This window comes from Phyllostomus hastatus, unplaced genomic scaffold (assembly GCF_019186645.2).
Source record: "Phyllostomus hastatus isolate PE091 unplaced genomic scaffold, TTU_PhHast_1.1 phas_contig_86, whole genome shotgun sequence".
In the NCBI taxonomy this organism is placed as follows: domain Eukaryota; kingdom Metazoa; phylum Chordata; class Mammalia; order Chiroptera; family Phyllostomidae; genus Phyllostomus; species Phyllostomus hastatus.
The window spans coordinates 4,699,849-4,715,062 of record NW_025333977.1 but is presented as its reverse complement, the minus strand read 5'-3'; the positions used below and the strand labels follow the sequence as shown (position 1 = coordinate 4,715,062).

At 35.3% G+C, this 15,214-nt stretch overlaps 1 protein-coding gene across 2 annotated transcripts in view; it reads left to right on the top strand.

Moving 5' to 3' along the window:
- The window catches only part of NCAM2 (neural cell adhesion molecule 2), a 416,937-nt gene that overhangs the window by 351,713 nt on the left and 50,010 nt on the right, over positions 1 to 15,214 (top strand). For both annotated transcript variants that reach the window (XM_045851671.1, XM_045851672.1), the window contains exons 13-14: positions 9,353 to 9,472; positions 12,564 to 12,685. In XM_045851671.1, the coding sequence (XP_045707627.1) occupies positions 9,353 to 9,472; positions 12,564 to 12,685 (242 nt within the window). The remainder of the gene's footprint in view (positions 1 to 9,352; positions 9,473 to 12,563; positions 12,686 to 15,214) is intronic.

Sequence of the window (15,214 nt, the reverse complement as noted above, 5' to 3'; positions counted from 1 at the left end):
ACAAAATCTGGGGAAGCCCAGCCTGGGCAGAAGTCAGTTTATGTTCCACACAATTTTATTTGTCAGTTATATCTCAGTAAATCTGGGAAATTTAATTAAAAACTCAAGGAAAAATACTCAAAATAGACACAAAAATTGTGTTATACAAATGGACCTGACTCAGTAGAAGTGTTAACCTATTCAATTGTGTATTTGCTAGGAGCTTTGTGAAATTTCTGAGTTTAAGAAGAAAACACTTGTGGTTTTGTAGCAAGCAGCAAGTATTCACATTTCTTAGTTAATAGAAATTATATAACATAAACTGGTTGCACTTGCCCTTGTAAGCAAGTTGCTAGTATTTTCCCAGGCCTGTGTTTTCCAAGGCTTGATATACATTTTCTGTCTCTAGATACATAGGGAAGTCATCACAAATTTGTCCTTGGAATGGCAATTAAGTGTAGTCATTTATTCTTTTTTGCAATTTATTAAGCTTTACTGAACATAAATGGATTTATAAATTAGGGTTATAATTCCTTTTTTATTTTTTTTTACTTCTAATATTATAAAATCATACAACAAATTAGATGACGGGACTTTTCCCCCAAATTCCAACATATCTGATTCTTAATCAATGCCCTTTTAAAGGGAACGCATTTACCTTTTAAAAGACATCTTTTATTTTTTTATCTGTTGACTCAATGCAACCAGAGTGTCCTAATTGAAGTCTTGGGAACAGAAGCACCTCATTATTTTCAAATTTTCCATCTGCAGTATTTTTCAGCTTCTGTTATTGTAGTAAAATACATTATTAACTATTTTTAAGCAAAAGCTTGGTCATACTAATACATGTATATTGTTGTACAGTGTCATCACTGTCCATCTCCATAACTCTTTTTAAATTATAAAACTGAAACTCGACACATATTGAACAAACAGTAAGTCCCCACTCCCTCGCAACCCCTATTATACTGTCTGTCTTCATGAATTTGTTGCTCTAAGTACCTCACACAAGTGGAACCATACAGCATTTGTCTTCTTGTGACCGGTTTATTCTACTTAGCATAATAGCCTCAAGTTTCATCCATCTTGTAGCATACTGCAGAATTCCTTTCCTTTCTCAAGCTGAGAAACATTTTATGTATTTCCTGCATGTTACTTGTCCACTCATCTGCCAATGGACAGTTGGGTTGCTATCACCTCTTAACTATTGTGAATAATGTTGCTATGAACATGGGGTACACACATCTCTATGGAACCTTGCTATCAGTTCTTGGGGGTGTACACTCAGAAAAGGAATTGCTGAATTATACCTCAATTCTATTTTTAACTTTTTGAGGAAACACCATCCTATTTTCCACTGAAGCTGTGTTATGTTCCCTCCAACAATGTACCAGGGGTCCGATTTCTACATCATCACCAACACTTGCCATTTTCTGGGTTTTGTGATAATAGCTGTTCTCACACGTGTGAGGTGATGTCACATTATAGTTTGGGTTTGCTTTTCCCTAATGATTAATAATGTCAAGCATCTTTTCATGCGCTCACTGGTAATTTGTATCTTTTTGGTTAATGTCTATTCAGGTCTTTTGCCCATTTTTGAATTGGATTGTTTATTGATGTATTGTTGAGTTTTAAGAGTTCTTTACATTAATACCCTTTATCATACATAATATTTGCAAATATTTTGTCTCATTCTCAGAGGGAAAAAAGGCATTCTACTCTGTTGGTCCTTTGATGCACAAAATTTTTAAATTTTAATGGATTCTGACTTTTTTCTTTAGTTATGATGTGTTTGAAGTCGTATCCAAGAAAGCGTTACTAAATATAAGGTCCTGAAGCTTTTATCATAAATTTTTTTCTAAGGATTTTGTGCTTTAGGAACTGCATTTAGATTTTTGATCCATTTTGAGTTTTGAAGACATTGTTAGGTAAGGATCGAACTTCATTCTTTCTCATGTGGATATCCAGTTTTCACAGCACTGTTTATTGAAAGACTTTTCTTTCCCCCTTGGAAGTGTTTTGACATCCTTGTCAAAAATTAACTTGAATATATATACAGTGGCACCTCGTTACTGGTTGGGTTCAGGATTTGTCAAATGTCATACTCATCTCATTTTGACTAGAAAAAAAGTTTCAGCATTCAGCACTTGCTTGCCACACATCCCACTTGCTGGAACTTGTATGAGTCACAATGCCACCTGGCAAGAGGAAATGCTTCATCAGTCATCACTCCCTTGCCACTCACTAGAACGAATTAACAACAAGTGTGGAGGTACCGCTGTGCATATATTCACACACACATACAGTACAGATGTACAAATGGACCTTATCCCCTTTAGATCCCCCTCCCCCACCTCAGCCACCGCACTGTTGTCCAAGTTCCTAAGTCCTGTTGCCTTTTTGCTTGATCCCTCTGCCCCTTAATCCCAATCCCTGATAACTGTCAGCTTGCTCTCTATGAGTCTATCTCTATTTTGCTTGTTAGTTCAGTATGTTCATTAGATTCCATATATGAGTGAAATTATATGGTGTTTGTCTTTCTCTGACTGGCTTATTTCACTTAGTATAATGTTCTCCAAGTCCTTACATGCTGACTAAAAGGGTAAATTTTTCTTCTTTCTTATGGCTGACTAGTATTCCACACTTGATCTTAGCCAAAAGACCAAGAAGTGATGGCTGAGGAGTATTCCATTGTGTAAATGCCCCATACTTGTTTTACCCACTCATCTACAGATGGACACTGGCATTGATCCTCTATCTTGGTGATTGTAAATAAGCCTGCAATGAACATAGGTGTACTTATGTTCTTTCAAATTAGTGTTTCAGGTTTCTTCAGATAAATTCCCAGGAGTGGAATTGCTGGGTCGTAAAGTAGTTCCATTTTTAATATTTTGAGGTATCTCCATACTAGTTTCCATAGTGGTTGCACCAATCTGCATTGTTAAGAACAATGCAAAAGGGATCCCCTTTCTCCTCATTCTCGCCAACACGTGTTGCTTTTTGATTCACTGGCGATAACCATTCTGACAGGTGTGAGGTGGTATCTCATGGTGGTTCTAACTTGCATTTCTCTGATGATTAGTGACAGTGAGCATAGTTTCATGTCTATTGTCCTTCTGTGTGTCCTCTTTGGAGAAGTGCCTATTCATGTCTTTTGCCCATTTTTAATTGGATTTTTTGTTGTCAAGTTTTATAAGTTCTATATAAATTTTGGATACTAACCCCTTATCAGGTATATCTGTGAATGTGTTGTGCCATTCTCTGTGTTGTGCTTTTCTTTTGTTGATGCTTTCTTTTTCTGTGCAAAAAATTGTAGTTTGATGTAGTCCCATTTGTTTGTTTTTTTCCTTCTGCTTCCCTTATCTAAAGAGATACATCAGATAAAAGAGTGTTATGAACAATGTTGAAGATTTTACTGCCTATGTTTTCTTCCAGGGTTTTTATGGCTTTGAGTCTAACATTTAAGTTTTTAATCCATTTTGAATTGAATCTTGTATGTAGCATAAGAAGGTGGTCGTTTCATTTTGCTGCATGTATCTGCCCAGTTTTCCCAATACCATTTATTGAATAAACTATATTTTGATTAAAAAAAGGCAAGCAATTAACGAGAATTAATGGGAATACCTATTAACTCTAAGGAAATTTTAAAATACTATCTTAAGCTTTTTAAATGATTTTTTAAAATAAAAAATGAATTGCTATGAAACTGTTTTTGATGGAACTGTACTGTTTTTAAATCAAGGTTCTGATATACGAAATATATTTTAAGGGAAAGCAATTTGATTCCAAGGGACAGTAGGTAAAACTTAATTATTAATTTTTATTTGTTGATTTCTATGCAGAGTCTCCACTCATCATGAAAAAGACATAAAAACAGTACAATAAAGAGAAAATGCTTGTTTAGGAATGGTGAGCTGTGATCTTAAAAGAGCACCATCAGCATAATGTTTTAAGTAAATGTCCCACGCAAATAACACGAAATCATTTGATTAATTTTTCTTTCTACCATTCACCTTAATATATAGCTATATTAATAATTTGTTACAAATAATTTATTCATCAATATGATTTCTATCAAATTTTATTTCCTATCAATTACATATTAGGTTCTATAAAGTTCTCTAAGGTACTTTTAAAAAAGTGAGATCATATTCTTTGGCAACTAATGAAATCTTGAAACACGATGTAATTTGTACAAAACAGCAAATTTATATTTTCAAATATGAGTGAAAGTAGAATGGACCTGGCATGGTCACACAGATAAACTTAAGAAAACTTAAAGACACTTTGCATTAGTAACGTAATTATCCCTTGAATTATTCTTACATCTGTAAAAGAGTAACTGGAGTCAAAGTATTAAGAAGTTCTACCTTCAGGCCTGTTACAAACTCCCGTAGAAGAGAACTGAAGAATTTGTTTTCTCTAATTAAAAAAGCTTTTTCTTGGGGAGTCCAGAGTGGCAGGGGCTTGTTTTTGTTTAGAAAACAAAAGCTAGTTTTTGGTGAGCACCTTTAGAGTCTTCACTGTATTTTCAGATCTAAGGAGATTAACAGCAAGTGTAATTTTGAATGATTAGTTCTGCTCTAGCTAAGCTTTGTGATTTCTCATAGCTATCTAACCTGTTTCACAGATCTTGACAACTTGCACAGTTTTATTTAATGTCAATGAGAAAGCAGTTCTACAGCCAGGGAGCTCTTATCTGCGCACGGTGAACGGTGGGAAACCCCTTGGAGAGATCCAGGGTTTACAAGAGCAAAGAAGAAAGCATGGCTAAATTTAATCTCATGTTAGAACTTTGCTCAGCCTAATTAGTTTGCAAATATGTAATTTATTTTACTCAACGGGTCATAAATATTCTGTACCCTCTGCTTCTCTTGACAACCAAAGGAAAAGGATTTACGAAATATTATCTGAACAAACAAAAACTTATTTATTTAGCTCCCTTTAATAAAGTCTTATTCCCTTCTTAAAGGGAGAATGCAACTACAACTCTTTTCCCTGTAGTATGATCATTTCCACTCATGTAAAATAATATTTAAAAGTTATATCTTCATGTCATTTTAATGTCATTATTTTAATATATTTCAATGTTTGCTGTAGTTTTTGCATCTATAGCGAGGTAACAAAATGGTCATTTATGAAACTCAGTTATATTTAAATGTATTGAATACATTTAAATTAGCGAGGAAAATCAGATTCTTTATAGAACCTACTCCTATAGCCATGTGAAAGAAAAATTCATAATTGTTTATAATTTTCAGAATTGCTGAAATATTTTCAAATTATGCTGACTGAACTATAAAATCCCCTCATTTATGCTATTTGTCCTTAGAAAGATTTTAGTAGTTTTTAATAGAGATCCACTTTCATGAAGTTTTTGACTTTGACCCTCTAATAAAGTATAGGGAAAGGGCCCACCCCACGCCCCAGCTCGTGGTCCTGTGGTTCTGTTATACGGGCACAAGCGGGAAAAGAAAACCTTCCATTAACTCAGTCCCTAATTTGAGGTATGACTGTTACAGAATACACAGCCTTCACGTTTCAAGTGATGGTTTGCTTTCAGTCCCTACCTAGAGTATTCAAAACCCCCGTTTGGTAATAAACCAATAAATTATGGATGAGTTAATATATGCGTCCTCTAATCAGCAAGTCAAATTACCAATCTGGGCTTTAACCTCCCCTGAATCTTTTTTCTTTCCCTCTAAATTGGTCTCAATTTATAGAGTTTTTTTCTATTTCACATAATAATCTTTGTGTTCATACAATATTAATAAGCCTCATAGTAACAGTTATTGTGCCAAAACCTTTAGAGTTAGAACTGAAAAAGACACTGGTGTGTTCTTGCGTATAAACTTAGGAAAACTTGCACCAGGAGGTTTCCTTTCATGCCACTCCCCTATAATTTGGAAGCTTCTTGGCCTTCCCTCACCCACTTGACCTTTGAGTTGTGCAGCGGAGGGCTGGAAGACCAGTTCACATGTCACGGTGTTCTCCTTGGCACTGTCCTCCACCAACCTCTCTGCTGTGAAACTCAGTAAACGGGAGGGACTTGGCCCTGAGGACAGAAAAGTGTGAGCAGATGTGGGGAAATATCAATTCTGGGTTGAATAGAATTAAAGAAATAGGTTTTCTCTTGGAAGAGGTAGAGGACACTCAAAGCCCCTCCTAATCCCTGTAAAATGTTAGAGGGAGAATCTTGCTGACAGTCTAAGCCAGAAAGAACTTTTGGTTGAAATACTCAGATGATTCAAATAAAGAGTAGAGTAGCTTTTTTTTTTGGCTGGGGGCCCTGGGGGAGTCATGTTGTTTTACCTGTTTAATCTAACTATGACGTTACTGTTCCTTGATTCGATATGATCTGATACTTTGATAGTTCTATTGTTTATTCATTGTAACCTAAAAAATAAAATGTGATCTCCACACTCTTGATTTATGAAGAATATTTTATAATGAAAATTGGAAGCTTTAAATTCTTCTTTTCTTGATTAATTATATCAAGGCAGACAATTTTATGTAGGCATTAACAGCCGTATGATCTTAAAATGATGGTAGCAGCTACATCTTTACATCGTAGAAATGTGAATGCATATCACATACCCAAATTTTCTGCAGTGGTTCAAGCACCTACAGCAATCTCTCATATATACATTCTCATGCAGCATATTTTTATATAGATTACCTGTGTAAATCCATAGATTACCTGTGCAAATATAGAGTACCTGTGGACTGTTTATAAGTATATGTCACTATGACTGTTTTTCCAGTAAACAGAGTATTTTGCCATTAAACATGCAAATACGAACAATACATTTTTCTGCATTATCCCCCATCTGCAGATAATGTCCCCTTTTGTGTAGATAATTGATGCATTGCGGGTTTTATTTTACAGGTCCCTAATTTCCTTTGCTTTCTCTTTTTTTCCTTTTACAATTCCAGCTGACATTCAGTATTATGTTATTCTCAGGCATACAGCACAGTGCTTAGACACTTGTATATAACTTGCAAAGTGATCCCCCGATAAGCCTAGTACCCACCTGATGTCATACACAGTTTTGTCTTTACAGTTTCTCAACCTTTCTAATTCCTTTGTTTCTGTAAAATTTAGTGAAAGTGTTATTATTTAGAAGCTGAGACCAACTCAGACTTTGGAGTTAGTTGGATTTCAGTCAGTGGTGGAATCAGGCCCAGAGGCAAATGAACTCGGCTCAAGTGTGTGTCACTCCTGTGCCTTACTGCAAAGTTCCTGCATGAGTCTCTCTTATGACCCCATGTCATTCTCCAATAAAGAGGATAATCAAACACCAGCAGCTCAGTGGCATCACGTGGAACATTAACTGCTTCACCACAATGTTGACAGTCCATGGGACTAAGCACTTTTAAGTATATTTTATTTCTGATGCTATTACAGTTGTCCCAGTTTTCCCCCATTGCCTCCCTCTGCCTGGTTCCCCCTTTCCTCCAGATGTCCCCCCTTTAGTTCATGATAAGCCCTAAAAAGCAATTACTCTTTTATAAAGCTTTAATATATGCAGAAGAGTAGGACCAGTTCACTTTGGTTTTAAACTTCTTGTATTAATTAAATAACTAAATTAATAAAATATGATGAATTCTATTTTACCTTTTATTTATTTTATTGAGCGTATTGGGTTGATGGTTAATAAAATGATATAGATTTCAGAAGTGCGATTCTATAATTCATTATCTGACATTGTACTGTGTGTTCACCGCTCAAAGTCAAGTCTCCTTCCATCACCAGTCGTTCCCCCTTTATCCTCTTCTACCTCCCCCCGGCTCCAAGGACATTTGGCCTCTTGTGACAGCATGGATGGATCTGGAGGGTATTACGCCAAACAAAATATGGCAGGTGGAGAAAGATAAATACTATATAATTGCACTTAAATGTAAAATCGAATGAAGAACCTAAACAAACAAAGTAGCAACAGACTCAGAGGTGTACAAAACAGAATGACAGTTGTTAAGAGGGGTTTGAATTGTGCTGGGAGAAAAAGGTGAAGGGATATTTATAAAATGATTTTTAAACCCTTGCATTCCTTGTTATGCTGACCTTGAGCAAAACAATTATTTCTTAAGGAAGATAGAATTGCAGTTTGTTAGCATTTTAACTACCTAACTCTTAGTTTGAGTTCCTCTTCCTTTCCTAATCTGCATGAACAGATCCATTTTTACAAGCACACTAACCTCTCCATTGCAACTACATCCATTTTCTTGTGCTGACATTATTCATATATGCATTGACTCCAGGTCACCGACAAACTGGGTTTGGGTTTCCTGAAAACGTGCATCTGTTGTTAGCCCATCGGAAATAGTTGGATTCAAACCTTGGTTTTCCATTTAATCCTTACAGCCTCTAATCAGTCAGATATCGGCACTTTTTTTTTGAATGTATATAGTCTTCAGTCATGGTTCATGTAAAAAGATAGCCTTACAAATGCAACTCTGGTTACCTATAGTTTACTATTTTATTTTATGGTTGATTGTCTTCTTCTTCTTAGGGAACTGAAAATTTGGCTTGGAGTTATTATGTAAACCAGAAATAGCTTCCATTTTCTTGCTAGTCAAGGCATTGTCATTTCCACTAGTTAATTTTTCTCTGTTTAGCAAAAACAGTAAAGATAGAGGCAACTATGGAGTTTCGTTAGCTTCATCAGAAGAATTTGTAAAGAACTGGTATTTGGAAATCTGCAATTATATCCAAAATTCTCTGGCAAATTAAAGAGGTTGAGCTGTCCTAGGAGATAGCTCTAACAATGTTTACATCTCTGTACTTTTTCAGATTATTTCTTCCTCTTTGTGTCATGTAGAATCCAGGTCTGGTCCCATGTATAATTGAGATCAAATTCAGCGAGAAAATACAAAAGATGATATCTTTCAAACTAGCATTAAAAATAATTTGATTTGATTTGAGATTATCAAATAAATGGTTTACTCTGCTGCTGAGTCAACTTTGTGACACTTTTTGGACACCACTAAAACACCTCACACCAAAGGCTCAAGTACTAAGTATTAAACTCATTTTGGAGTAGACAGTAAAGACGTTTTATTTCAATGACTCCTATTTCTTGAATATTTAAAGTATGATGGATTTTTCTATCTATTTTGTGACTGTAAGTATCGTAAAAGAAACTGTCAATTTTCCTATTTGAAATTGGCTGCATTAAGTTAGAAGGCTAAAACAGAGGCGAAGAAGAAGACAGTTCACAAATCATTCTTCTTGTACATATTTCCAGCTCTTTCCAGGTACTTATGGAAAGATTTACAGTGATTTTTTTTTACTTAACTTTGCAGTAGGTTGATTTGTTTACTTATTGAAATGCATTAGTCATAGGCATATATGTTCTTTTTTTTCTTCTAGCAATGGTTGTTTTGAGCAACCTGGAACCAAATACAACTTACGAAATCAAGGTTGCAGCTGTGAATGGAAAAGGGCAAGGAGATTACAGTAAAATAGAAATCTTCCAAACACTCCCAGTCCGTAAGTGCTCCTCTCTGTTCTGTGCACTGTGGCCATTTTCTTCACTTGAAAATGTAAATGGGATTTTAAAATGCAGGGAGACGTTTCGACACTTTGGGGAGGTGAATTATGTCTCTGTTGAAGTGGTTTCTGAATTCAGCGGTGGCGTCTAGATTTATACAGATAACTTTGCTCTGGAGTGAGGCAAAACAGGAAACCTGCTCTGCAATATAGACAGTAAAATTGCTCTCGGGAATGTGTCGGGATCAGAAGGTGTCCTATTTATTCATGGTCTGATTAAGTGGATTGCAATACTCGGACTGTATTCTGTGAGCAAGGAGAAAAGTGAGTGGAACATGTCCAGAAATCTGCTCTTTTGTTGAGGCATGGTTATTGCCTTTGTCCCATAAATTACATAGGTCCTAAGTGGGGGGAAAATACAGCATTAAATAAATCCATTACATTAGTGACTGTGGAACGAGAGTAACTGCTGTAGCCTTGTTCTCGTTACCATCCTGTTTGGGGGTGTTATAAGTCCATTGAGTTTATACAAAGTTATGATAAATTTAAATGACTTGCATTTCTTGTATTTAAAAATGTGAAAAAAATTTGAATGTGACTAAAGAAATGCTGTTATAAAAGCTATGCATAGCCTTGTCTATTTTAAACACGTATATTAAGATAGTCAAGTTTGCCACATAAATTATATTATCCTAATTTGTGACCCATTTTTTTCTGTTTGACTGAAAATTGGTTAGATGTGTTCCCTTTTTTCCATTTCCAAAGCCAGTGTCGTTTTTAGTTTCTCATTATTTTTTCACCAGCCAGGCTGCAAATACATCTTGATTCATAATCCTATCTGCAGATTAAAATGAGTCTAGAGTGACCTTACAAAAATTTTAAGAAACCTGCCTCTTCTCGACTTCTAATCCTCAACGACCCAACCCTTTGCCTTCCACTGTTCATCCACACATACCTCTGCCGGCCCGCCACCCTCACACCCCTCCCTCAATAGTCACAGTGCTTTCTGCATCAGCAGACGGAATGGGAACTTTCATTTTGTCTTAATTTCTCACCTTTTTATAATTTCCAGGATCACTGCACATTGGTCTCCAATGAAATCATGGTGACTTTCTGGAGACCTTGGCTCACCACTCCAATATTTATTTTCTTCTTCATTTCGGTACACCTTTATTCTTCATAGAACACCTCTTTAGATGTTTCAACCATAAAGCATCTCTCTCTTGTCCCTTTTTTTCTCTCTTTCCCTTTTAAATGACAACACTTCCAATCCTTTAGTATACTTTTGTTAACTCGCAAACCTCTGCCCTAGACAGTGAGCACTTTGAGGGTATGGACATTAAGTTTTTCTTAATAATAAATATGTGTTTTATTTTGCAGTTTGAATGAGATAATATATACAAAGTACTTAATATGTCATAACCACATGCTTTTACCTTTTGATTATTTTTGCATAAATATTTTGTAGTGATTGCTAATAGAAACTTATTTCAATCAATTTCTCTCTGATACAATCTATACTTGTTTTGAATATTTTTCCTAAATGAAATATCAATTGTAATGGAATCACAAATTTTATATAAATATTTAAATTTTATATTTTAAAACATTTGTTACTAAAATACAGATTTTGCTTTATAATTATTACCTCAAAATGCTATGAATCTCTATGTTAAAAATAATATTGCAATAATATTAAATAAACTTACACTGTACAACATGTAAATTCTAAAATTCAGTTTAGAAAGAATGCTAAATCACCTGAGTATAACATCATTTTATATTTTGATTTCTCTGTAATCTCTTACTAAATCTTTATTACAATTATTGCACTAGTTTATACAGTGTTATTTATCAAAAATACCTTATATTTTTATGTCATTTCATTTCATGATATCTGCATGCTAATTGAATTAGCTCTCATGAACAATCATTCTACAATTCCTCTCGTTCACTCAGTTTCTATGTGGCTGTACCACATGAGGCTATTTTATTATTTACTTGCATGCCAGCACACCCAATTGTCCTATTTTCCTAAATACTGGCTTTCTCACAGATAAACTACATGCTGGCTTAAAGTTATAAACACCATGTTAGATATATCGAAAACTTACTGGAAAAAACAACAACAACACGTTCTCCACATTTGGGGGCATGCAGTCCTCTTCACTCCATTCTGTGGAGCTTGTCTGTGTTGGCATTCCTCTCAGGAGGCCAAATCTGACAGGTTTTCAGAGCCCTGCCAACTAAAGCACGTCCTCTACTGGTTGTCAGCATTACACATGCATCTCCATCCCCACAGCCGACGGGAGCTAGAGGAGACAGAGGCGGAGGAGCCAGCGCGTGCCCAAGCACGCCCTGTTGGTGACACACACAGCAGGGGGCCCTCATTTCTCTTTCCAAGCAGTGTGGGCACTCTTCGCACAAAGAAAAATATCTTACACTTTAGTGGGGCCCCTGTTCATATTCAGAGTATTATAAGTATCTGTGTTATAAATCATCTTCATGTGAAAAATAGTGTCACAGACAAGTATGTTCATGATACTAGAAGAAAAAATATATTGAAATAACAGGCTTATAGATTGGATAAAACAAAATTTCTTTATTCACACCTGTATGTAGTTTAAAATGCCCATGGAAGCAGATCACTAATTGCTAAACCACTATCTTTCCTGGTAGAGACATGTACTATACAGTGTGATGCTTTCATACGTTTATATTAATAATTATTTACAAAACATTTACAAACTAAATTCACATGAATAAAATAAATAAGATTACACAGTTAATAAATCACATTTTACACTTGTATATAGTAGTACTATCCTCAGATAATTTTGAAATCAATGTACACAAAATATTTGATCCTGAGGTTTCACGACTGTGGCATTACTAGATTTATGAATGCTGCTGTCTTTTGGATGAGAAGAAAGAGGATCAGTAGTTACATCACATAAAAAGGGCAAATAGCAAGTATTAAATCCAGGAATATCATATATTTTGATTATGTGAGTGTTATTTTTATAAAATGCAGTTTCTCTTCGTATCTGAGAATTATGCAAATATCAAGAATGCTGTATTGCATATTTAGGTGAACCAAGTCCTCCGTCCATACAAGGGCAGCCCAGCAGCGGGAAGAGCTACAAACTCAGTATCACCAAACAGGATGATGGAGGGGCCCCTATTTTGGAATACATTGTGAAGTACAGAAGTGTGAGTACCGCATTTCTTGTCATTTTATACCAAGTGTTTTCAAACTGCATTAAATTTACATTGAATTCATAAACATATCAGGAGTGAATGCACATTAAAGAGCAGTCATAAAATGCTGCTATCCATAGGAATTTAAATGATAATTTTGTGTTGCTGAAACTTGTAATTACAAATTATAAAATACTTGCTTTTGGGGCGGGGGGGTAAAATCTAAGCATAAGTCATCGAAAGAATCCCATGGTTTTTGTCTTATGATTTCTACATATTTCTGAAATGAGACACCATTTTCCCTATTTTCTGGCATGTTAGCAAAATATGTCCACCTTTCATTCCCGTTAATGTTAGGAACATTAGGCTAAGCCCTCTTTTCAATTCTAGTTATTGTAGATAAGATTATTAGTAAATCACACCTTATGTAAATAAATCAGAATGTAACAAAGCATGGCCCCATTGAACTTGAGGAAGTGGAAGTATTTTTTGAAGTTTAACTAGCACACGCTAATATGAGGCTTTGGGCAGCTAAAATGAAAAGTGAAAGAAACCCATTAGAGAGAGACAAATACCATATGATTTCAACTCATATGTGGAATCTAATGAACTGAACTAACAAGCAAAACAGAGACAGATTCATAGACAGAGAGCAGGCTGACATCGGTCATGGAGCGAGGAATTGAATAAAAAGGAAAAAAGGAGAAAAAACTCATGGACATCAGTGTGTTAATTTCTGGGGGGAGTGGAGTAGAGGGAGGTGGAGGAGGCTATAGCGGAGTAGATGGTGATGGAAGGAGACTTGACTTCAGGTGATGAGCACGCACTACAGTGCACAGATGGTGTGTTGTGGAACTGTGCACTTGTATAATATTATTAACCTAATACATTTAATAAAGAGGGAAAAAGAACTGCCTTGGGAATTCTTACGTGTATGTGGTGAAGATGAATGCCGATGGCCAAGTGATGAAGTGGCCGGATGGACTTTGCCTCTTGCCTTTAGATGAAAATGATTCCAAAGGCCACCGAAAGTGATTTCTCCTAATGACCTTGCCATAAGTACCAGTGTGTGTGTGTCTACTATAGAATAATTTAAAAATAAAAGATTGATATTCAATTTTATAAGATTTATTTACTAATGTTTATAATTATCCTTATAATAGTGTCAATTTTGTATTCATGTCAACTGAACCTTTACTGAGAGTTTCCAAGTGTATTACATTTTAGCAAATGACATTTAAATAATTGTTTCTTAATAACATGTAGATTAATTTTAAATATTTTCCCACAAATTCACAGTTTTCTAATTGATAATATTGCTATTTCTAAATTCAAATATTCAAGTTTTGAGGGGTAATGAAAACAGGAATTTGATTTTGAATAGCATGCTTCAATAATTAATTTTATTCGACTTGATTTTTCATTTTTATTATATTGCATTGGTTATACTTTTACAGTTGTCCCAATATTTGCCCCTTTGCCCCTATCCAACCAACAGCCCCCACTCCCTTAGACAATCTCCGTTTGTGCATATCCATGGGTCATATATATGTTTTTTTGGCATTTCCGTTTCCTATACTGTTCTTAACATCCCTCTGTCATTTTGTACTTAATAATTTGGGCTTCATAATCCCCTCACCTTTTCTCCCATTATTCCAGACCACCCTCCCAACTGGCCACCATCCCAGTGTTCTCCCTATCTATGATTCTGTATCTGTTCTGCTTGTTTACTTAGTTTGTTTTTTAGATTCAATGCTGATAGTTATGTCTTTATTGCCATTTTAATACCCATAACCTTCTTTTCCTTAAATAAGTTCCTTTAACATTTCATATAATAATGGTGATGATGAACTCCTTTAGCTTTTACCTTGTCTAGGAATAACTGCCTTTTGGTTCTAAATGATGGCTTTGCTGGATAGAGTAATCTCAATCATTCATTTTAGACATCAGTTTGGTCTTTTAAATTTAAGACTAATACCATTTTCCAGGACCCCTCCTCTTGTCAGAGTTCATGCTGGCAATGAAGAACAGTTATGTGTGTCTTTTGGGTATTGCAGTAAGGAGGCTTGATGTCTCTACCCCAAAACCACTCTGAAAGGCATTCTGGCTTCTGTGTGAGTCTGACAGTGGCATGCTACTCCAGACAAGTGTTCTGGCTGTTCCTATTTTTTGCACAACTGGAAATTCTTTGGAGGGGGAAAATTTTTATCTAAGGATCTGAGGCCTGAACCAAATTCATGAATTGAGCTGGGAGAACAAGTTTTCCCGTCCATGCCTATAGTTACACGCTGCTAGATTTTATGGTTCAAAATACAGGAGGATGGTAAGATTTGTTGGGAACCCCAATAAAATCCCATAGTAAACACTGAAACGCAACAACTAGTAAAAAACATATAATATGTTATCTATATGCATAATTTCTACCTACAGTTAAAAGTTATGCTTGAATTCTTCTTTCTTAAGTGTTAGCAGTATGGTGATTGCTGGGGGGGAGGTATAAGGAGACAAGAATAATGATAAATATTTATTTTTTAAAAATTA